Below are 22,108 nucleotides of genomic sequence, written 5' to 3'. Positions count from 1 at the left end.
TCCTCGGAAATGGAAGGCGGGTGGGAGGTGAGATGTGTAACCATTCTAGCCATTGTGAGGGCAGATACACATGTGAACAACAGGCCATTGAGATAGTTAGAGAATGTATCGTTGTATCTGTGCCATTTTAGAGTCTGTGACAGAATAGGCAGTGCCATTGAGGCTTTCTCCATTTTAAAGTAGTCAATTTTCTTCATTGTCTGATTGCTCCCATTCATAGGAATTCCCACCAGTTGACGATCTTAAAATGGTGGACGCCCTCAATGGCAAGGTCCATGCTAAAACGTTACATAGTAACAATAATATGCCAACTACTGTCTAAAAATAACAATGAAATAATAGTAATTTAAAAAAAAGTACATTAACAGCATTAAAAAAGTTTTACAACTACTAATAGGCTTACGACGAATGAAACCTACTGCTACAACTAATAAAACGAAGTATCAATAATATATACATATTATACTATGTAAAGTAGTTTTTTCAAAGATGCCTAAATGCCACGTTCGTCCACTTATATCTTCCCTGGTCACAGACCAACCCAAAACACATCCATACACAGGCTCAGCTATAGAGTACCACAGTATGAGTCTTAACACTTAAGTTTCTTTATTTTTCTTAATAACGTCTTAATGCATTGTTGGATAAGCACTTGTAAGTAAGCATTTCACTGTAAGGTGTACCTGTTGTATTCTACACCTGTTGTATTCGGCACATGTGACAAATACAATTTGATTTGATTTGAGTCATAATACCTATAAATTATAGCGGTCAAACACGGAACTGGTTCCAACCCCCCTGTATTTTGTGTAGGCTTACCCTGGCGTGACTTTTTGATAACCAAGTCAATCTTTCTCGGACAAGGTCACTTTATCAATATAGTCGCCCCCCAAAATGAAATACTAATTGCCTGCTAATGTAGCTATCATAAAGAACTAAAAATGCCTGTCTCAACACTGTAAAAAGTGATTCGTTGTATCAACTTAATTGAATTACTTCAACTGGTAACAAGCAAACTAATTGAAATTTTTCAGGTCAAATAAACACTTTAGATTAAATGTAATTATTAGGTCAATGACACTTGTATTATTTGATTACAATCACAATTTGCCTCCGTAAAACTTAAATGTACATTTTTTTCAAACTTGTTTATTTGATTTACTGAAAACTAAAATACTATGCAAAAACAACCTCAAATACAACAGATGATGCAATCTCTATTGCACTCCACACTGCCCTTTCCCACCTGGACAAAAGGAACACTTATGTGAGAATGCTATTCATCGACTACAGCTCAGCGTTCAACACCATAGTACCCTCAAAGCTTATCACTAAGCTAAGGATCCTGGGACTAAACACCTCCCTCTGCAACTGGATCCTGGACTTCCTGACGGGCCGCCCTCAGGTGGTGAGGGTAGGTAGCAACACATCTGCCACGCTGATCCTCAACACTGGAGCCCCCTAGCGGTGCATGTTCCAGTCCCCTCCTGTACTCCCTGTTCACCCACGACTGCCTGGCCAGGCAAGACTCCAACACCATCATTAAGTTTGCAGACGACACAACAGTGGTAGGACTGATCACCGACAACGATGAGACAGCCTATAGGGAGGAGGTCAGAGACCTGGCCGGGTGGTGCCAGAATAACAAGCTATGCCTCAACGTAACCAAGACTAAGGAGAGATGATTGTGGACTACAGGAAAAGGAGGACCGAGTACGCCCCCATTCTCATCGACGGGGCTGTAGTGGAGCAGGTTGAGAGCTTCAAGTTCCTTGGTGTCCACATCACCAACAAACTAGAATGGTCCGAACACACCAAGACAGTCGTGAAGAGGGCATGACAAAGCCTATTCCCCCTCAAAAGGTTCTACAGCTGCACCATTGAGAGCATCCTGACTGGTTGCATCACTGCCTGGTACGGCAATTGCTCGGCCTCCGACCGCAAGGCACTACAGAGGGTTGTGCGTACGGCCCAGTACATCACTGGGGCTAAGCTGCCTGCCATCCAGGACCTCTACACCAGGCGGTGTCAGAGGAAGGCCCTAAAAATTGTCAAAGACCCCAGCCACCCCAGTCATAGTTCTCTCTACTACCGCATGGCAAGCGGTACCGGAGTGCCAAGTCTAGGTCCAAGAGGCTTCTAAACAGCTTCTACCCCCAAGCTACTCTATGTTCATCATATATGCATAGTCACTTTAACCATATCCACATGTACATACTACCTCAATCAGCCTGACTAACCGGTGCCTATATGTAGCCTTGCTACTTTTATAGCCTAGCTACTGTATATAGCCTCGATACAGCATTTCATCGTCTTTTTACTGTTGTTTTTAATAATTTACTTACCTATTGTTCACCTAATACCTTTTTCAGGACCCTGTCTTTCAAATACAATTCGTAAAAATTCAAATTACTTCACAGATCTTCATTGTAAAAGGTTTAAACACTGTTTCCCATGCTTCCCAACAATCCATGAACATGCACCTGTGGAAAGGTCGTTAAGACACTAACAGCTTACAGACTGTAGGCAATTAAGGTCACAGTTATGAAAACTTAGGACGCCTTTCTACTGACTCTGAAAAACATCAAAATAAAGATGCCCAGGGTCCCTGCTCATCTGTGTGAACGTGCCTTATTCATGCTTCAAGGAGGCATGAGGACTGCAAATGTGGCCAGGGCAATACATTTCAATATCTGTACTGTGAGACGCATAAGACAGCGCTACAGGGAGACAGTACGGACAGCTGATCATCCTCACAGTGGCAGACCACGTGTAACAACACCTGCACAGGATTGGTACATCCGAACATCACACATGCGGAACAGGTACAGGATGGCAACAACACACCAGGAATGCACAATCCCTCCATCAGTGTTCAGACTGTCTGCAGTAGGCTGAGAGAGGCTGGACTGAGGGCTTGTAGGCCTGTTGTAGTAAGGCAGGTCCTCACCAGACATCACCGGCAACAACGTCGCCTACGGGCACAAATACCCCGTTGCTGAACCAGAAAGAAAAGTTCTCTTCACTGATGAGTCACGTTTTTGGCTCACCAGGGGTGATGGTCGGATTTGCGTTTATCGTCGAAGGAATGGGCGTTACACCGAGGCCTGTACTCTGGAGCGGGATCAATTTGGAGGTGGAGGGTCCGTCAAGGTCTGGGGCGGTGTGTCACAGCATCATTGGACTGAGCTTGTTGTCATTGCAGGAAATCTCAATGCTGTGCGTTACAGAGAAGACATCTTCCTCCCTCATGTGATACCCTTCCTGCAGGCTCATCCTGACATGACCCTCCAGCATGACAATGCCAGCAGCCATACTTCTCATTCTGTGCGTCATTTCCTGCAAGACAGGAATGTCAGTGTTCTGCCATGGCCAGCGAAGAGCCCGGATCTCAATCCCATTGAGCGCGTCTGGGACCTGTTGGATCGGAGGGCTAGGGCTAGGACCATTCCCCCCAGAAATGTCCAGGGAACTTGCAGGTGCTTTGGTGGAGGAATGGGGTAACATCCTCACAGCAAGCACTGGCAAATCTGGTGCAGTCCATGAGGAGGAAATGCACTGCAATACTTAATACAGCTGGTCACCACACCAGATACTGACTGATACTTTTGATTTTGACCCCCCTTTGTTCAGGGACACATCATTCCATTTCTGTTATTGACATGTCTGTGGAACTTGTTCAGTTTATGTCTCAGTTGTTGAATCTTGTTATGTTCATACAAATATTTACACATGTTAAGTTTGCTGAAAATAAACGCAGTTGACAGTGAGAGGACATTTATTTTTTTGCTGTGTTAATATATTTAACATTTTGTGAGGGTTTTAGATGCCAAGCCAAATTTCTTCAGCCTCCTGAGGTTGAAGAAGCGCTGTTGCACCTTCTTCACCACTGTCTGTGTGGGTGGACAATTTCAGTTTATCAGTGATGTGTATTCCAAGGAACTTGAAGCTTCCCACCTTCTCCACTGCGGTCCCGTCGATGTGGATAGGGGGGATGTCCCTTTGCAATTTCCTAAAGTCCACGATCAGCTCCTTTATTTGGTTGACATTGAGTAAGAGGTTATTTTCCTGGCACCACACTCCCAGGTCCCACCCCTGTAGGCTATCTCATCATTGTTGGTAACCAGGCCTACTACTGTTGTGTATTCTGCAAACGGGATGATTGAGTTGGAGCTGTGCGTGACCATGCAGTCATGGGTGAACAGGGAGCACAGGAGGGGGTTGAGCACACACCCTTGTGGGGCCCTATTGTTGAGGATCAGTGAAATGGAGGTGTTGTTTCCTACCTTCACCAACAGGAAGTCCAGATGGCACCAACAGATAGGGCAGCCGTGCTTCTAGTTCCTAGGCAACTTTGCAGTATTTTGTTTTTATCTGTTATTTCTTAATTATTAGCTCAGATTTTTTGGGGTGTAATTACATACAGCCGGGAATAACTTTTAGATATCAGAGCAGAGGTAACTCACCAGCATTACAACCAGGAATACGACTTGAATCGGATCCTTTGTTTGTACCCCTCAGGGAAATTTAACTGATCCGAGAGGCTGATCTAAAATACAGGCAGCGGAGAAGAGGTATTCGGAGTGGACTTCTAATTCACCGCTTCCAAGTATATTACTCGCTAATGTTCAGTCTCTGGATAATAAAGTTGATGAGCTCAGGGCAAGGATCTCCTTCCAGAGAGACATCAGGGATTGTAACATACTCTGTTTCACGGAAACATGGCTCTCTCAGGATATACTCTCTGAGTCCGTACAGCCAGTTGGGTTCTCAGTTCATCACGCAGACAGAAATAAATATCTCTCTGGGAAGAAGAAGGGCAGGGGTGTATGTTTCATGATTAACTACTAATGGTGTGATTGTGATAACATACAGGAACTCAAGTCCTTTTGTTCACCCAACCTAAAATACCTCACAATCAAATGCCGACCGTATTACCTCCCAAGAAAATTCTCTTCGGTTATAGTCACAGCCATGTATATTCCCCCTCAAGCCAATTGGACGACGGCCCTCAAAAGAACTTCACTGGACTTTATACAAACTGGAAACCACATATCCCGAGGCCGCATTTATTGTAGCTGGGGATTTTAACAAAGCAAATTTTAGGAAAACGCTACCGAAGTTCTATCAACACATTGACTGTAGTACTCGTGCTGATAAAACACTCGACCACTGCTACTCCAACTTCCGGGATGCCTACAAGGCCCTCCCCTGCCCTCCCTTCGGAAAATCTGATCATGACTCCATTTTGCTCCTCCCTTCCTATAGGCAGAAACTCAAACAGGAAGTACCCATGCTAAGGACTATTCAATACTGGACTGACCAATTGGAATCCACACTTCCAGATTGTTTTGATCACTCAGACTTGGATATGTTCCGGGTAGCCCCTGAGAATAACATTTACGAATACACTGATACGGTGGTGATTGAGTTTATCAGGAAGTGTATAAGAAATGTTGTACCCACTGACTATTAAAACCTACCCTAACCAGAAACCGTGAATAGATGGTAGCATTCGTGCAAAACTGAAAGTGCGAACCATTTCCTTTAACCATGTCAAGGTGACTGGGAATATGGCCAAATAAAAGCAGTGTAGTTATTCCCTCCATAAGGCAATCAAACGCAAAATGTCAGTACAGAGTCACTGTCTACAGACAATCACGGACTACAAAAGGAAAACCAGCCATGTCTTCCTTCCGGACAAGCTAAACACCTTCTTTGCCCGCTTTGAGGATAAGACAGTGCCACGCTTTGAGGATAACACAATGACACGGCCCGCTACCAAGGACTGTGGGCTCTCCTTCTACGTGGCCAACATAAGTAAGACATTGAAGCATGTTAACCCTCCTAAGGCTGCCGGGCCAGATGGCATCCCTAGCCGCGTCCTCAGAGCATGTGCAGACCAGCTGGCTGGAGTGTTTACGGACATATTCAATCTCTCCCTATTCCAGTCTGCTGTCCCCACATGCTTCAAGATGTCCACCATTGTTCCTGTACCTTAGAAAGCAAAGGTAACAGAACTAAATGACTATCGCCCTGTATCTCTCACTTCTGTCATCATGAAGTGCTTTGAGAGACTAGTCAAGGATCATATATTTTCTACCTTACCTTACCTGACACCCTAGACCCACTTCAATTTGCTTACTGTCCCAATAGATCCACAGACGATGCAATCGCCATCGCACAGCACACTCCCCTGTCCCATCTGGACAAGAAGAATACCTATGTAAGAATGCTGTTCATTGACTACAGCTCAGCATTCAACACCCTCCAAGCTCATCGTTAAGCTCGAGACCCGAAGGGGAAGGGAAGCCACCTTCGGTAGGAGTCGTGACCCTGGGTCTGAACCCCGCCCTGTGCAACTGGGACCGTGACTTCCTGACGAGATGCTTAATCAAGATTTTTTAGACAGTAGATCTTATATATAGGATATATTTCTTCATTTATAACACTGTTTCGTGATTTCCATGTATTCATGTTACAGAAATCAGCACATCAATTAGGCTACACATTGTGTGTGTGGGTGTGTGTGTCCATGTCCTGTTTTGGACAATAAATATAAAATATACATGTTATCTGACAGAGTTGATAATATTGTGGTGCTTTTGTTCTGTAATAATATGTGTAATTGGGGGGAGGTTACATACTTTTCTTTATCAACTTTTTTTTACCGACCTCAAGACTCCATGTGTCTATTGAACTACATTGATTGGTTGGGGTATATTGGTGGCCCTGACAAGGGCCTACATTTCTTACTGTAAGGGATCTCATAGGAGGAGTAGCGAGAAGGATCGGAGGACCAAAATGCAGCGTGGTAAGTGTCCATAATTTAATGAAGAAAAATGAACACTGAATAAAAACAATAAACAACAAACGAACAGTCCCGTAAGGTGAATGACAAAACACTAAACAGGAAATAAACACCTACGAAACCCAGGTGGAAAAACGCTACCTAAGTATGATTCTCAATCAGAGACAACTAACGACACCTGCCTCTGATTGAGACCCATACTAGGCCAAACACAAAAACCAACATAGAAAAACATAGACTGCCCACTCCAACTCACAACCTGACCATACTAAAACAAAGACCAAACAAATGAACTAAGGTCAGAACGTGACACTTACAGTACATAGGCAATGGACAATATCATTGAGGAGTTGTAATCGTTGCCAAAGGTGATTCTAACATGTACTGACTCAGGGGTGTAAATATTCATGTAAATGAGATTGTTCTGTGTTTCAATTTCAATAAATTTGCAAACATTTCCAAAAACATGTTTTCACTTTTACATTATGGGTTATTGTGTGTAGGGTGAAGGGGGGGAAAGAACATTTTATCCATTCAGAATTCAGTCTGTAACACAGCAAAATGTCGAATAAGTGAAGGGGTATGAATACTTTCTGAAGGCACTGTAGCTAGCAAATCTTTCCTTGACGTTCTTCTCCCCAGCACCACTTTACTCACAAAAGTCAAACAAGAATGCAGGAAAACCACGGACTACCACTTAGCAGTACGTTTTGTGTACATTTTTTGAAACTTTTTTAAGCTGTGTTTTTGTGTATCCTACAGGGCGCTCTGTCCCAACTGCTGTATGGTCAACCTGCTGTATGGAATGTTGACGATGTGCTTGAGCAAGCAGGCTGCCTGCGTGCAGAGAACTATTACTGTGCAGCAGGTAAATATTCCAATCCAAGTTTTATCTGGAACTGATATGCCTACCTCCTATTTAGCTATTGAAATTAAATAAAATTACCGCATGCATTATGTTAATTGCTTAAAAGCTACAAGGGAAAAAATAATAGTCATGATAGTTATTTAGTCAAACTCAGGGGTAAAAAAAAAGGGTTGTGTAAATTCTGGTGGATTGTTGTAGGATATTGAAATAAAAGACAGAGGCCTGCATGTTATTTGTTAAATTCTGAAAACAAATTGAGTTAATCATAATAGAACTTCAAAACAGCATTCATTGGAACAGAAGACAATGTGCAGCACAATAAACAGTACAATTAGCTAACACACATCAAAGATGACCATCAGAAGCCAACATCAAGCGATCCGATGTCATTCATTACACAACCATTATTTAATTGTACTGCCGTTTTACTGTATTTTAAAATGGCAGTGCATTTTTTGTAAATGTATCCTGTGTTATTGTGCATGTTTATCTTACATGTTGGTAGCCTAGAACAAATGTTATGGAAGTGAGTGTGCCCTTTTCAATTGGGTGGACTGCAACTACCAAAAACACTGGCATAGCCTGTAGCAAAAGCAAAAGCATTTATAGCATCAGATATTTTCTAAATTAGGGACCATCTCTGATAGCTATAGGGCCATAGAGACTGTCACAAATGTTGTGCTTTTAATGAACTAGCAAATTCCATGACTTGGGGATGAAATATATCACATTTGTTTGTTTAAAAAAAAATTCAACACCTGCCGAATAAAAGCCTAAAATGGCCCTACTCCTGAAAAATATGATTCTGCCGGACCTTGGAAGAGCTTGGCCCGCATGAAGCACCCCGAGTCCCCCAAGTCTCGGATTTATCCCATTGTGTTGACTGGGTACGTTATGCCACGATACCCTAATCTGCTTTGGTTGCACTCTGCCAGCTGATGTTTGCCAAGTGCTGAATCATACAAACCCTGCTGAAAAATAACTTTAATAATTGTAATGGTTCGAGTGTCTTACATGCAATGGGTGTATGGCCCACGGACAATATGCCCGTGTTTATATAGATTGATGTCTATTAACTGAACAGCATTTATATAACTGGTCAGTTGTTCAATCAGATTTCAACCAGAAACCAGATATCAACCAAAAAAGCGTCTTGATCTGTTTGTGATCTGCTTATAGGACTTCCAGACCAGATTTCAACCATTTATTTTGGGTGGTTTATGTTAAAGTGTGAATGCAGCTGAACATTTTGGTTAAAGACAGACTCTTAGCCTGTGCCGTAGGCCAGGTTACACACAATGATGTCACAGTTAAGACAACTTTTGTTTGTTACAAAATAATTCACATGTTCATGGAATTACTTAGCTATGGATGTTCTTGCATATGTTGAGTCTTGACAGTGTTTGCAACATATGTAACAAATGTTGTTACAATCCGAATATCTGTGACTGATTTATATGCATTAATGTGCATCATCCACGTGTATATTTATTGATCAATAGCTGCCATGTTGTTTTAGGTACTAGTCTGGGAAATATTGCTTTGAGAGAGATGTGTCCTTAAATGACACGTATCAATTGTCGTGCAGAGCCGTCATTCAGTGCCAGAGGAGTATCGTTTTAAGTGTTTTTCACAAAATAAATAATTGCGGAAAATCCATCATCGCGGACCAGAGGCAAATATGTTCCTTGTGAGGAGAGGGATTTATGTACTCTGTGTCCTAACCTTAGATCAGATGGGGTGAGGGGAGTTATAGTGCCCCTATCTGGCCAGTCAGTGTAAATTTTGTAAATGCCAGATCTCTATGACAGGCTTTTGTCTAAATCGGGACAGTGCTGTCTGAGCTATTGTGTCATCCACAGTCTCCTTCCCGATTTGATTGTGGGGGACAATAAAGATAGCCCAGTAAAAATAGACCACTATCACCACCTACTGGTGGAATACATTTTCTCACAATTAATCTACCAAAGAGAATATAACGTCTTACTACATAGGCCTATGCACAACCACACACCTCCTGACTATTGGGAGTTGCACATTATAGGGTGATTGTCATTCTAAAGATCTATCTTTTTCTAAGTATTACAGCATACTGCTTCAAGTCACCTCTCCAGCCTACAGTATAACAGAGAGTGTTGTGTGGCACTTCCTGTTGCTGCAACATCATATTGTTAGGGAGCTTAGAAGACCTGTTGGCCCTGACCGCAATTATATTTTGTGTGTGTGTGTGTGTGTGCGTGCGTGCGTGTGTGTGCGTGTGTGTGTGTGTGAGAAAGTGTGTGAGAGAGAGAGAGAGAGAGAGGGGGGAGAGGGAGAGGGAGAGAGAGAGAGAGAGAACATGCATACACATACAGTGCATTCGGAAAGTATTCAGACCCTATACCTTTTCCCACATTTTGTTGCAATACAGCCTTGTTCTAAAAAGATTTCCCCTCATCAATCTACACACAATACTCCATAATGACAAAGCAAAAACAGGTTTTTAGAAATGTTAGCAAATGTATAACAAATAAGAAACAGAAATACCTTACATAAGTATTCAGACCCTTTGCTATGAGACTTGAAACGATGGTCACTCTGACAGAGCTCCAGAGTTCCTCTGTGGAGATGGGAGAACCTTCCAGAAGTACAAACATCTCTGTAACACTCTACCAATCAGGCCTTTATGGTAGAGTGGCTCGGCGGAAGCCACTCCTTAGTGAAAGGCACATGACAGCCCACTTGGAGTTTGCCAAAAGGAACCTAAAGGACTCTCAGACCATGATAAACAAGATTCTCTGGTCTGATGAAACCAAGATTGAACTCTTTGGCCTGAATGCCAAGCGTCACGTCTAGAGAAAACCTGGCACCGTCCCTACAGTAAGGCCTTGTGGTGGCAGCATCATGCTGTGGGGATGTTTTTCAGCGGCAGGGACTGAGAGACTAGTCAGGACTGAGAGACTAGTCAGGATTGAGGCAAAGAATAACGGAGCAAATACAAAGAGATCCTTGATGAAAAGCTGCTCCAGAGCACTCAGGACCTCAGACTTTCAGTATGTATTTATTTTCTGAAATTTGCTAAGATTAAAAATATATATATATATATTTAAAAATGTTTTTTGCTTTGTCATTGTAGGGTATTGTGTGTAGATTGATGATGATTCTTATTTTTTAAATCCATTTTAGAATAAGGCTGTAATGTAACAAAATGTGGAAAAGTCAAGGGGTCTGAATACTTTCCAAATGCACTGTAGATGAAATATTGATTGTGTGTATGTGTCTGTCTAGCCTAAGACAGTAGGCTAGCCTAATTCTTGAAACGTGTACCGTCCAATATGGATGTGAAGATTTTCTTGATTGCTCAGAGAGAGAGAGGGTCATGGTCATCTGAATCATGTAGGCCACTTTACCACAGCCTGGCTGTTCCTGGAAGTCAATGGTCATGCTGCGCAAGCATATATCAGCCATGGCATTGGGAAAGACATACTGCACTAGATTGTTTTTTATAAGGATCGTTACCAGAAGGTTTTGTTTTTGGACACGGTCTCAGTTGGACCTATCAAGTAATGACATACAGTATATCAACAACACTTATGACAGTGAAACACACACAGGCAGCAAATGTCATATAATAATACAACATACAAATAGCAAACCCTAAAATAACCAGAATGTTTTAAATAATCTATTTCAGAGTACTTTACAGACAGTAAGAAATACACGACAAGACACTTTCACTTACCGTCAGAATGACTCAACACAGCCAAATCACACTGAATTTTAAAAAAACGCAGTCACAAAACAAGAGAGATTATGATCCATTGATAAAATAAGATTTTCTCTGAAACCAGGATGGGAAACCACCTGAATTGTAGCCCATCTGACTGTGTGGGTGACATGTGACTGGACTGAAACATGCCGAGTTAGACCTAAGGCCTAGATCTGGAGTATGATGTACGTTGTAAACGCCCCCGGCCTCAGCTTCGTTCTCTTTCTGTCCCCACACACTAAAGCCACAACAAAGTATTTCACATCATCATTTGCTATGGCTCTGGGTTCTCTTTCATGAGTCACGGTCATTACGGTAACCCTGACGTTCCACTGTTTTACTGGATCTTATCATCTGCCATATGTAACAGAGTTAATCAATTTGGTTTAAAGACGCACAATGCAGAAATCGCGCTGCCATTTCCTGGTTGCTAAAATTCTAATACATCGCCTAATATCAGTTTGTGTGACAAACAAGCAAGTATAGTGTAGAGAATCCTTGTACTTTCTAAACTGATGTGAAATATATTTTCCATAAACAAACATCTTGTATTTTCAGCTGTTTGAAGCTGGTGTATAAAACAGAAAGTAAAAGACGCACAAATTAATCTTAAGAACAGGCAGCATAGAAATAGTGCACATTGAACAAATCTAACGCTTCTTAGACTTGCTTTCAATGAGAATGACAGATACAGTATATAACACACATTTCTATGTGAATTTGGTCGGGTTGCCCAAAAAGTTACATATTGCAGCTTTAATCAATACAATGCCTTCAGGAAGTATTCTAGCCCCTTTACGCATTTCACATTTTGTTGGTCTGGTCTCTGTGGTTGAACCTTTGTTTGAAATGTGTGGGGTACAGAGATGAGGTAGTCATTCAAAAATCATGCAAAACACTATTAGTGCACACAGTGAGTCCTTGTAACTTATTATGTGACTTGTTAAGAACATGTTTACTACTGAACTTATTTAGGCTTGCCATAACACAGGGGTTGAATACTTCTTGACTCAAGACATTTCAGTTTTTATTAATTTTACATTATGGGGTATTGTGTGTAGACTAGTGACACAACGTCTCAATTTAATCAATTTTAAATGTAGGCTGTAACACAACAAAAAATGAAAAAAGTGAAGGGGTGTGAATCCTTTCTGAAGGCACTTTAAATGTATGGGTGTAGTCAATGCATCACTGTCTATCTAAATGTCTACTTTGTATAAGTCAGCATTGTAACCACTTCGGCCCACAGCAAAGCTCTTAATACGTTTGGTAAGCATTTGATTCAAAGCAAATAACCCTCAATATGTTTTTAAGCTTCTGGTCATGATGTAATTACAATTATCACACAATATATACACAGAGTACAAAACATTAGGAACACCTGCTCTTTCCATGACAGACTGACCAGGTGAATCTAGGTGAAAGCTATATTCCCTTATTGATGTCACTTGTTAAATCTACAATCAGTGTAGATGAAGGGGAAGAGACAGGTTAAAGAAGGATTTTTAAGACTTAGGACAATTGAGACATGGATTGTGTATGTATGCTATTCAGAGGGTGAATGGGCAAGACAGAATATTTAATGGCCTTTGAACGGGGTATGGCAGTAGGTGCCAGGTGCACCGGTTTAAGTATGTCAAGAACTGCACTGCTGCTGGGTTTTTCAGTCTCAACAGTTTCCTGTGTGTATCAAGAATGGTCCACCACCTACAGGACATCCAGCCAACTTGACACAACTGCGGGAAGCATTTTAGTCAACATGGGCCAGAATCCCTGTGGAATGCTTTCGACACATTGTAGAGTCCATGCCCCGACTAATTGAGGCTTTTCTGAAGGCAAAAACGGGTGCAACTCTATATTAGGAGGGTGTTCCTAATGTTTTGTACACTCCGTGTCCATTAGTTGTCTCATATTAAGACAGAGAAAGACATTGGCAGCATCTCACTACTTTCCACATCTCCAAAATAATAAGTCATTTAATTAAGAGTGATAAACACATACGTAGTGGCTTTTAACAAAAATGCATTTGTATGTTGTGAAATTAGAATACTTTTGTTTTGACACTGTGTTGACACGTTCATTCATTGGTTGAGAGATCTTTGACTGTATAGGTATGGCCTACCCATAGTGTCAATGGCATAGACGGTAAACAAAAAGTGAGTAAGAGTACTGTCCTTAATTTGCAGAGCGCAGAACTCTCTAGATAAGAAAACACTACATATCCCAGGAAGCATTGGAAAGATCGGGAGCTTTGGCACTGGTGATGGGCATTCCGGCTTCCAAACTGCTCTTTCAACAAAATATGTTTTGTATTTTATCAAGTCAAACAGTTTGCGATAGTTTGTCTATGATTGGTGTTAAAGCAATTCTAATTAAATTATTAAATGAAATCATACTCTACCTTAACCACAATGTATTTAAAAATGCATGGTTTGTTATGAAAAAGAATGCTATTAAACATTTGCATTTAAAGTTGAACTTTTTAATGTATATAAACAAAGTGCATATAAATCTGACCATTCAAAACAAATACAATCTAAACAGCATAATAGAATATTGCACCATATCAAAGAAAAATAACTAACAATGTGCAAAACTGCAGCATCCCACTTAAAACATTAAACTGGTCCCTTTTTTCTCTCTTCTTTATTGCCATGTTATAACCAGCAGCACACAGCAATGCTGACCATATTTAGCTTTTATGAGAGATTTGCATTCAGAAGTGCAAGCTGCCTCACTTTCGAGGGGCTGATGCGGTTTCTTCTCTCTGTAATTATTTGTCCCGTTTTCGAGAAGACCCTCGCAGAGGGAACGGATGTGGCCACTATGCAGAGTCTTCCTGTCATGACTATAGTAACCCATGGGTAGACAGAGGCTTTGCTCTTCCATCAGCTCAGAGGATCTGCAGATCTTGGAGGGGCTCCTCCAAATAGGATCGCAACAAAAATAGAGCTTTTTGGTCTAAACTCCACTCGCCGTGTTTGGAGGAAGAAGAAGGATGAGTACAACCCCAAGAACACCATCCCAACCGTGAAGCATGGAGGTGGAAACATCATTCTTTGGGGATGCTTTTCTGCAAAGGGGACAGGGCGACTGCACCATATTGAGGGGAGGATGGATGGGGCCATGTATCACGAGATCTTGGCCAACAACCTCCTTCCCTCAGTAAGAGCATTGAAGATGGGTCGTGGCTGGGTCTTCCAGCATGACAACGACCCGAAACACACAGGCAGGGCAACTAAGGAGTGGCTCCGTAAGAAGCATCTCAAGGTCCTGGAGTGGCCTAGCCAGTCTCCAGACCTGAACCCAATAGACAATCTTTGGAGGGAGCTGAAAGTCTGTATGGCCCAGCAACAGCCCCAAAACCTGAAGGTTTTGGAGAAGGTCTGTATGGAGGAGTGGGCCAAAAACCCTGCTGCAGTGTGTGCAAACCTGGTCAAGAACTACAGGAAACGTATGATGGCTGTAATTGCAAACAAAGGTTTCTGTACCAAATATTAAGTTCTGCTTTTCGGATGTATCAAATACTTATGTCATGCAATGAAATGCAAATGAATTACTTAAAAATCATACGTGATTTTCTGGATTGTTGTCTTAGATTCCGTCTCTCACAGTTGAAGTGTACCTATGATAAAAATTACAGACCTCTACATGCTTTGTAAGTAGGAAAACCTGCAAAATCGGCAGTGTATCAAATACTTGTTCTCCCCACTGTACATATATAATACTGGATTAAATAATGATGTTGTAATAACTGCTTACGGTACCTGTCTCCACTGATCTCCACAGAGACCTGCTCAAAGGGTTCCAGGACTCTGCACACCTCCTCCAACACCTGCCATTCCTCTTGGGTCAGATCAACAACAGGTGCATTGACAATGGCCAGGGTAGAGATGATGGCATCCTTTGACTCAAGAAACCGCTTCAACATATAAAATGTTGAATTTCACCTTGTAATGCAGTCTTGTTTAGGCCTCAGCTCAGGCATCCCCATCTGGCGTTGTGTAGACCCCGAGTTTTTCAGCACCTACTATGCTCCTGTGGAAGTATTCCACAGATGCTTTCACTTTGTCCACAGTGAGCTTCATCACCTTCAGAGCATCTCTTACAATCAGGTTGATTGTGTGGGCAAGACATGGATGATTGGTCCATTTTGAAATTTTCATGGCTTTGCTTATGTTAGCTGCATTGTCGCTAACACGACAGACCACTTTTCCATCTACTTTCCATTCTCTGGCCACTCTCAACAGTTCCTCTGCCAAGTTCTCTGAGGCGTGTCTGTCGCTGAACTCAAAGCAGTCCAGAAGACAGCTAGACATCAAAAAATCTTCAATGAAGTGACATGTAAGCAACATGTAAGAAGTGGTTACCCTTGATGTCCAGCAGTCAGTGGTAAGGCAAACTGCAGTCGCTTTTTGTACTCTTTCCTGCACTGAAGCCTGTGTGCTCTCATACAGTTGTGGAATAAGGGATTTTAAAAGGGGTTTCCTGCTTGCAATTGTGTACATTGGATTTAGACTATTGCTATAATTTCTAAAACTTCTGTCCTCCACAATCGAAAATCGGTGGCAATCATTTTAGCCAATGCAATATCAATTTGGCCTTGTTTTGCTACAGACATAGACTTTGACATGAACTGGTCCATAGAAGACTGCGTTGCTGTGGGTCGCGGAGTAGGCCTACTTGACTGAGTGGATACATCTCCACCTTCGGAGGTGCTGGCTCCACCACTATCACTAGCAGGCCCGCTAGTTTCTCGAAGCTCCGCTTCACAGTTGGGTGCACAGTTTGCATATGCCGGTGTAGGTTGTGCGTAGAACCAGCTTTATATGAGATTTTGTTTTGACAACTTCTACACTTTGCTCTAACATTGTCTACATTATTAAAATGCATCCAAATGCTACTGTGCTTCCGAATCATTTTCCAGCTGTTGTTTTCACAGCTGTCCTTCCTCTCCCTCCTCCGCTGCTAAGTGTGTGACTGTGAGTGAGTTGGCTCGGCCCTCCCTCACGCATCTTTGTTTCATTGGTTGACACTGCGTGTCTGATTGACAGGAACAACAGATTCTGAGCAGACTGTCAAAAAGAATGTGTGTGCGCATGAGCATTTATGCCTATATTATTTTTTGTATTTTTTTCGATGTTTGAGTTTGTTCTATTCATTTAAATATTTTGATTATTCATATTTTTTTAAATATATATAATTTTAGAAATAGATTCGGCTCTTCTGATATGCGAGCCAGCTTCCAACGTTCACCTACAAGAGCCTTTTAGAGCCGTTCGTTCGTGAAAGACCCATCACTATTTGGCACCACATCGCTGTTGCGGACTGTGTGAGGTCCTCGCTCGCAATTTGGGGAGCTTTTGGGAAGGCCTTTGGATAACTACTTCTCGAGACAAGAGTGCAACAATATTTTACGTAATTTTCCTTCCATTCGTTGGTTTTACAGACGTATTTGATTTCAATGGGTAATGGGCTCAATAAGGTATGTTATTTGTTGAAATATAGCCTATGTGCATGCGCTCATATATACTCGGTCTTCGCGTACACTAGTTCGGTAGACCGCAGGTTTCAATTAATTATACGATGTCAATCAAGAACGCGTAGTCAGCTGTGTTTAATGTGTGTGTTCTATTGCTGCAGTAAAAACATATTACGCCTAATGTATTAAATTGAATCAGGTATACATTTGCGTAATATAATTTCCACTTTATACCATAAGGTTGTCACTTTGCTGCTCTATGTACTGTACACTGTACACTTGAATTAATCTAGGTGTCTTTCAAAGCAGCTTTCACACACCTACCCGGTCTGTAGGCGTTGTACTTTTATATTCCAACTCCTTGGCTACACAGTGGACAAATTCCATCGAAAACAAACCACATGGTTTGGTGATATTACTTGTTCTGGGTGTAATGCATTGCTGTGTGTTATCACATACTGTAGGCTACATGTCATGAATACTTTAGCGATTGACCTTTTCAAAAGTTGGCTTGGTACTTGTTGTACACAACAGGCGTCATCAATTCATTTCAATTGGAAAATATTTCTGCAACCCTCATCAGTGTTATTCCAGCTGCGGGATGAGGGATAAAGACTTTTACCACGCACACACACACACACACACACACACACACACACACACACACACACACACACACACACACACACACACACACACACACACACACACATCCCCATTAACATTTCTTATTATCACCATTATTTTGTGCGAAGTCAGAGTGACACGTATCAGTTGTCTGAGCTCACTCTCCTCTGGTATTCGGTGTCAAACTAAATATACCGTCCCTGCACCTCCACATTGTCTTTCCTGGAGTACACAGGCTATATATTTGAGTTTCGTCTTTGATGTCAGTAATGGTAGAATAAGCCAGGGGGCTTGCATTTTGACTAGTAATATGGTTACCTAGCCTAGCTATTTGGGTAATGATTTGAATGCGTGTTGTAATTCTGTTAGGTTTATGTACACCAGTGAATGAATGTAAACAAGGGGTCACACATTAATATTCTATGCTTACCTTCCCATAGGTCCTGCCTGACTTGTACTTGGGAAACTTCAAAGGTATGTGTTTCTTCCCCCTACTCTACTGGTCAAAGGCTTGAGCTAAGGACAAGACAAGCGTCCTCCGTCACTGTTTTCCCCTTCCAGTACATTTCAGTGGCACATTCATTTTGAGAACATTCTATGAATATGTCAAGATTGTAAAGAATATTTCTAGTTTGTCATTCGATACCTTTTATTCTATCACAGATGCCAGGGACAGGGAACAGTTAACGAGGAACAACATCACACACATCCTCTCCATCCATGACAGTGCAGCCCCTATCCTACCGGTAAGAAAACACTTCCCAGGGCGCCATTTACTAGAACGAAGCTAAATACCACCTCAGAAATGTTTTATGCATGAGGCAATTATATGAATGAATGTACACATGATGTAATGATAGCCGACGCATGCATTTACACACGTTCATTCATGCTTATCCCGTATCATGCACGCTTAAAATCCAGTTTCGGAAAAAAAATCACATTTAGATGGATGTCAAACATATCAATCATGTTTACCATCGAAATATGCGCGCACAGTTTGTTTAATTAAGGAAATGAATTGCATGTCTGACAGTCATGGGAAGAGTATGGTGCGTGTTTGCCCCTGGACCTGTCTGTCAGGTAATTCCGGACTGCAGTATGAGAGTAGGGCTCAGCGTGTAGCATTAGACTATGCCCCATCCCAAACCAACCAGGTACCCATGACTTCAATAGAAATCATCTGTTGGAGCCTGTATGAGCTCTGTGGGAGAGTGTATGTGGGGGATTAGGCAGAGAGGAGTTTCATTTGAGTTTCTGACCCGGTGCTCTGGCTCGAGCTTGTGTGGAACTCGGTGCTCTCGCATTCTACAACTCCCTCTAGCAACTTGCAAGGTCTGTCCCCTTCCATCACTTCCTCACTACAGCTGCAATCACACCTTCACAAACACAGCCTATAGGCAAGGCCCTTGTGTGTAAGCTTACATAATGGTTCTTGCTGTTTGCAGAAACACTTGTAAGACTGAGGATTCAGCATGGATGTAATAGTGTGTAGTGAGTGGTGTTTCCAACGATCCTGTTGTCCGACTTTGCCTATAAGATTGTGATTGTGTGTTAGACCGTTTAACAGTTGGCCGTTGTCCTGCAGGGGATGACTTATCTGTGCATCTCAGCAGCAGACCTGCCCACACAAAACCTGTAAGTACCCAAATACACAGCACCACACAGTGCTCAAGGCTACCGGGTACAGAACAGAATAGCACAGGATTGAAGCGAGGTAGACCATTCATATCCATTCTATCAGGCAGATACACTCTGTGTGGGCGTCTCTAGTTCATGTTCTATTGGTATGAAAATGATGTGCTTCACATTCTCACCATTTAGCTGTGAATCAAAGCACTGAATAAATTACTAGATGACAAGGTGATTCAGCTTCTTATTTCTTATTGAGAAATCATGGAGGGATTTTTTACACACTAAGATTAAGACACAAACATGTACTGAGCACTCATACCAACATACAGTATATTATACATACATACATAGATAGGTGGACAGATAATGCTGAAACACACACACACACACGCACACACATTTACTCTGGTTAAGTGCGTAGAATGCAGGAGGTCTGGTCCTCTGATATGCAGGAAGGAACAGGAAGTCTATGGTTCTGTACTGCAGTGTTGCCTCGTCCATCTGCACTGTGCCTCTATTTTTATAACACTCCCCAAACGCACGCACACACACACACACACACACACACACACACACACACACACACACACACACACACACACACACACACACACACACACACACACAGATGTCGCTGTCATTAACCCCTGTTACCCCCACTCCTCGACGCTCCAGCGCGGTGTGAAACCTGCAGGCGAAATATGAAACTGGCCCTGACTAACCAGAGATGGAGACAGACAACAGTTTCTCATCCTGGTCTTGTCAGGAGGATAGATGGATGGTCCTAGAGCCTAGTAGGACACACCCATCCTCACCCCCATGGCCCTCTCATCACGCATACCTCATCGCTCGCACACCCTTAACCACTCATCACCCCAGTTTTTATGACTAGGGAGGGGGCACGTTTTTTGGCGACTAAAGTGTTACTTGTCCTATGTGCTTTCTTTTCCACAACTGATACAATTGTGTTACCATTATGGGAATGGCAACTGGTTTGTAACTTTTTTATGACCTGCTTATGACCTTACATAACCTGAATTTGTGTCATTCTCAGGAGAATGCACTTTAAACAGAGCATCATGTTCATTCACGAGTCACGTCTCAAAGGAGAGGGTTGTCTGGTCCACTGGTGAGAAACTTTATCAAATACAAAACAACTTTGTTTGTCCAACTGCTACTGTATCTCTGGGTTTAACTGAGTGCTCACAAGTGAACCCATGTGTGACGATGGTAAGCAGAAGACAGATAGATAACGCAGAATGCTATTCTTGAACTTCCCCAAACAACAATCTTGATTTGAATGTATTGTGTTTGTTAAACTATCTGAGGTATATCTGGTGAGGTTGAGGGTCTTCTGAGAAATACAGAGGAAGACCTTCCTTGATATTCAATCTCTAATGTTGCCTCCACAGCATACCCTCCTTTGTTTGACTTCCAATTCAATGTATTGTCTTTTAATATGGCCTTCTGCTGATGTCCTTTTATCTCTATCATGGCCATACCCACTACTATCCATCTCTCCTTCACCATCCATCGCTCTCTCCATGGAGTCTGGCGGGTGTGTCTCGGAGTGTCACCCTGGTGGTGGCCTACATCATGACGGTGACAGGGCTGGGCTGGCAGGAGGCTCTGGCTGCTGTGAGGGTGGCTCGGCCCTGCGCTGGGCCCAACCTGGGCTTCCAGCGCCAGCTCCAGGAGTTTGAGACCAATCACGCTGACCAGGTCAATACAGAAGGGGATAGAGGAAGGATAGATGGGGAAATGTTATTCTTGGAGGAAAATGGAAGTTCTATAAAAAGTTACTTATCATTAAAAAGGAATGTGTTAAAGTTCCAATGCAGCCGTTTTATCTCAATATCAAATCATTTCCGGGTAACAAGTCGTTTCCGGGTAACAGTTAAGTACCTTACTGTGATTGTTTTCAATTAAAATGGTCAAAAAGGAACAAGAAAAGCAATTCTACACATTTTGCTATCACATGCAGTCCGGGTGTCCGTTTGGTAATCTGGCCATGTTTCGAACACTCTTTCTTATTTGTCTATTAACTCATTTACCGACTGGTGATGTCATCAAAACTCCATCCCACCAAAATAGGCTGATAATTCAGGTGGTCTTTTCAAGCAGCTCTTACACTAAAAGGGCATTATCATAATTTTCACAATTTCACAGTATTATTCCAGCCTCATAATGTGGAATAAAAAACACAGGAACATTCTCATTTATGACTGCACTGGGCCTTTAAGCATTAAAGCCTTCAGAGCGAGGAGTCAGACTATGCTGTAGTTACTTTAGAAAGAGAATACACCTGCCTCAATAGACAATAATATTGACATACTGTATTTTGTTGTATGTCTCTGCAGTTCAGGGAGTGGCTTTGGCAATTATACAAAGAGAGACCCTTCAACGACGAGGATGACATTCGCATCCTGTTGGCCAAGAGTTTCAAACCCAATGGGGTGGGGGTGGAGGTGAATGTTGAGCCGTCCACCCCTCCAGGATTGCAGGGTACCTGAGATCCCTTATCCAGGTCTGAAGGCTTACAGTGTGGGATGATACCACTCTGGCCCCTAGAGGGTGGGTGGGGGGTTCTTTCTCTGTCGGTACGCTGTTAGACCAGTCTCTCTCTCTGTTGTTGTCCCTCTACTGGAGAAGACTGGGGGAGGATGGGTCGATGGATGCACCATTTTGAGAATGTTTATTGATGTTTTATTATGGCTAATACTACTGGTTTTATCACCCCTAATTTATGTACAGTGTTTAGTTATATATGGCACTTTCAGCATTTGTACTTGTTTTTCTAAACTTCGAAAATGTATGATATTGTTATCATGTCATTTGTTCCTACTTGAAGCCACGTCAGCTTTTTGTGCATTAAAAAAAAAAAGGATTAAAGATGAAATTATGACTGAGATGAAATGGTTATTAACTACCGATAGG

At 42.2% G+C, this 22,108-nt stretch overlaps 1 protein-coding gene across 1 annotated transcript; it reads left to right on the top strand.

The window, feature by feature from the left end:
* Positions 1 to 16,507: 16,507 nt before the first annotated feature.
* Positions 16,508 to 22,070, top strand: LOC115102986 (dual specificity protein phosphatase 22-B-like). Its single transcript, XM_029623500.2, has 7 exons — positions 16,508 to 16,912; positions 17,977 to 18,010; positions 18,200 to 18,282; positions 19,125 to 19,174; positions 20,226 to 20,300; positions 20,722 to 20,893; positions 21,532 to 22,070. Exons 1-7 carry the CDS (start codon positions 16,892 to 16,894, stop codon positions 21,682 to 21,684), a joined length of 588 nt encoding a protein of 195 aa, XP_029479360.1. The 5' UTR covers positions 16,508 to 16,891; the 3' UTR covers positions 21,685 to 22,070.
* The last annotated feature ends 38 nt before the right edge of the window (positions 22,071 to 22,108 follow it).

Source organism: Oncorhynchus nerka, linkage group LG20, assembly GCF_034236695.1.
Source record: "Oncorhynchus nerka isolate Pitt River linkage group LG20, Oner_Uvic_2.0, whole genome shotgun sequence".
NCBI classification, from domain to species: domain Eukaryota; kingdom Metazoa; phylum Chordata; class Actinopteri; order Salmoniformes; family Salmonidae; genus Oncorhynchus; species Oncorhynchus nerka.
The sequence above is the reverse complement of the archived record's forward strand: the minus strand, read 5'-3'. Positions and strand labels throughout refer to the sequence as shown.

Bases quoted from the DNA above. Each gene is read 5' to 3' on its own strand.
- LOC115102986 (XM_029623500.2), top strand. From the start codon at position 16,892: ATGGGTAATGGGCTCAATAAG. The intron at 18,011-18,199 runs GTATGTGTTTCT...ATTCTATCACAG, and splicing joins GTACTTGGGAAACTTCAAAG to ATGCCAGGGACAGGGAACAG. The intron at 18,283-19,124 runs GTAAGAAAACAC...GTTGTCCTGCAG, and splicing joins GTGCAGCCCCTATCCTACCG to GGGATGACTTATCTGTGCAT.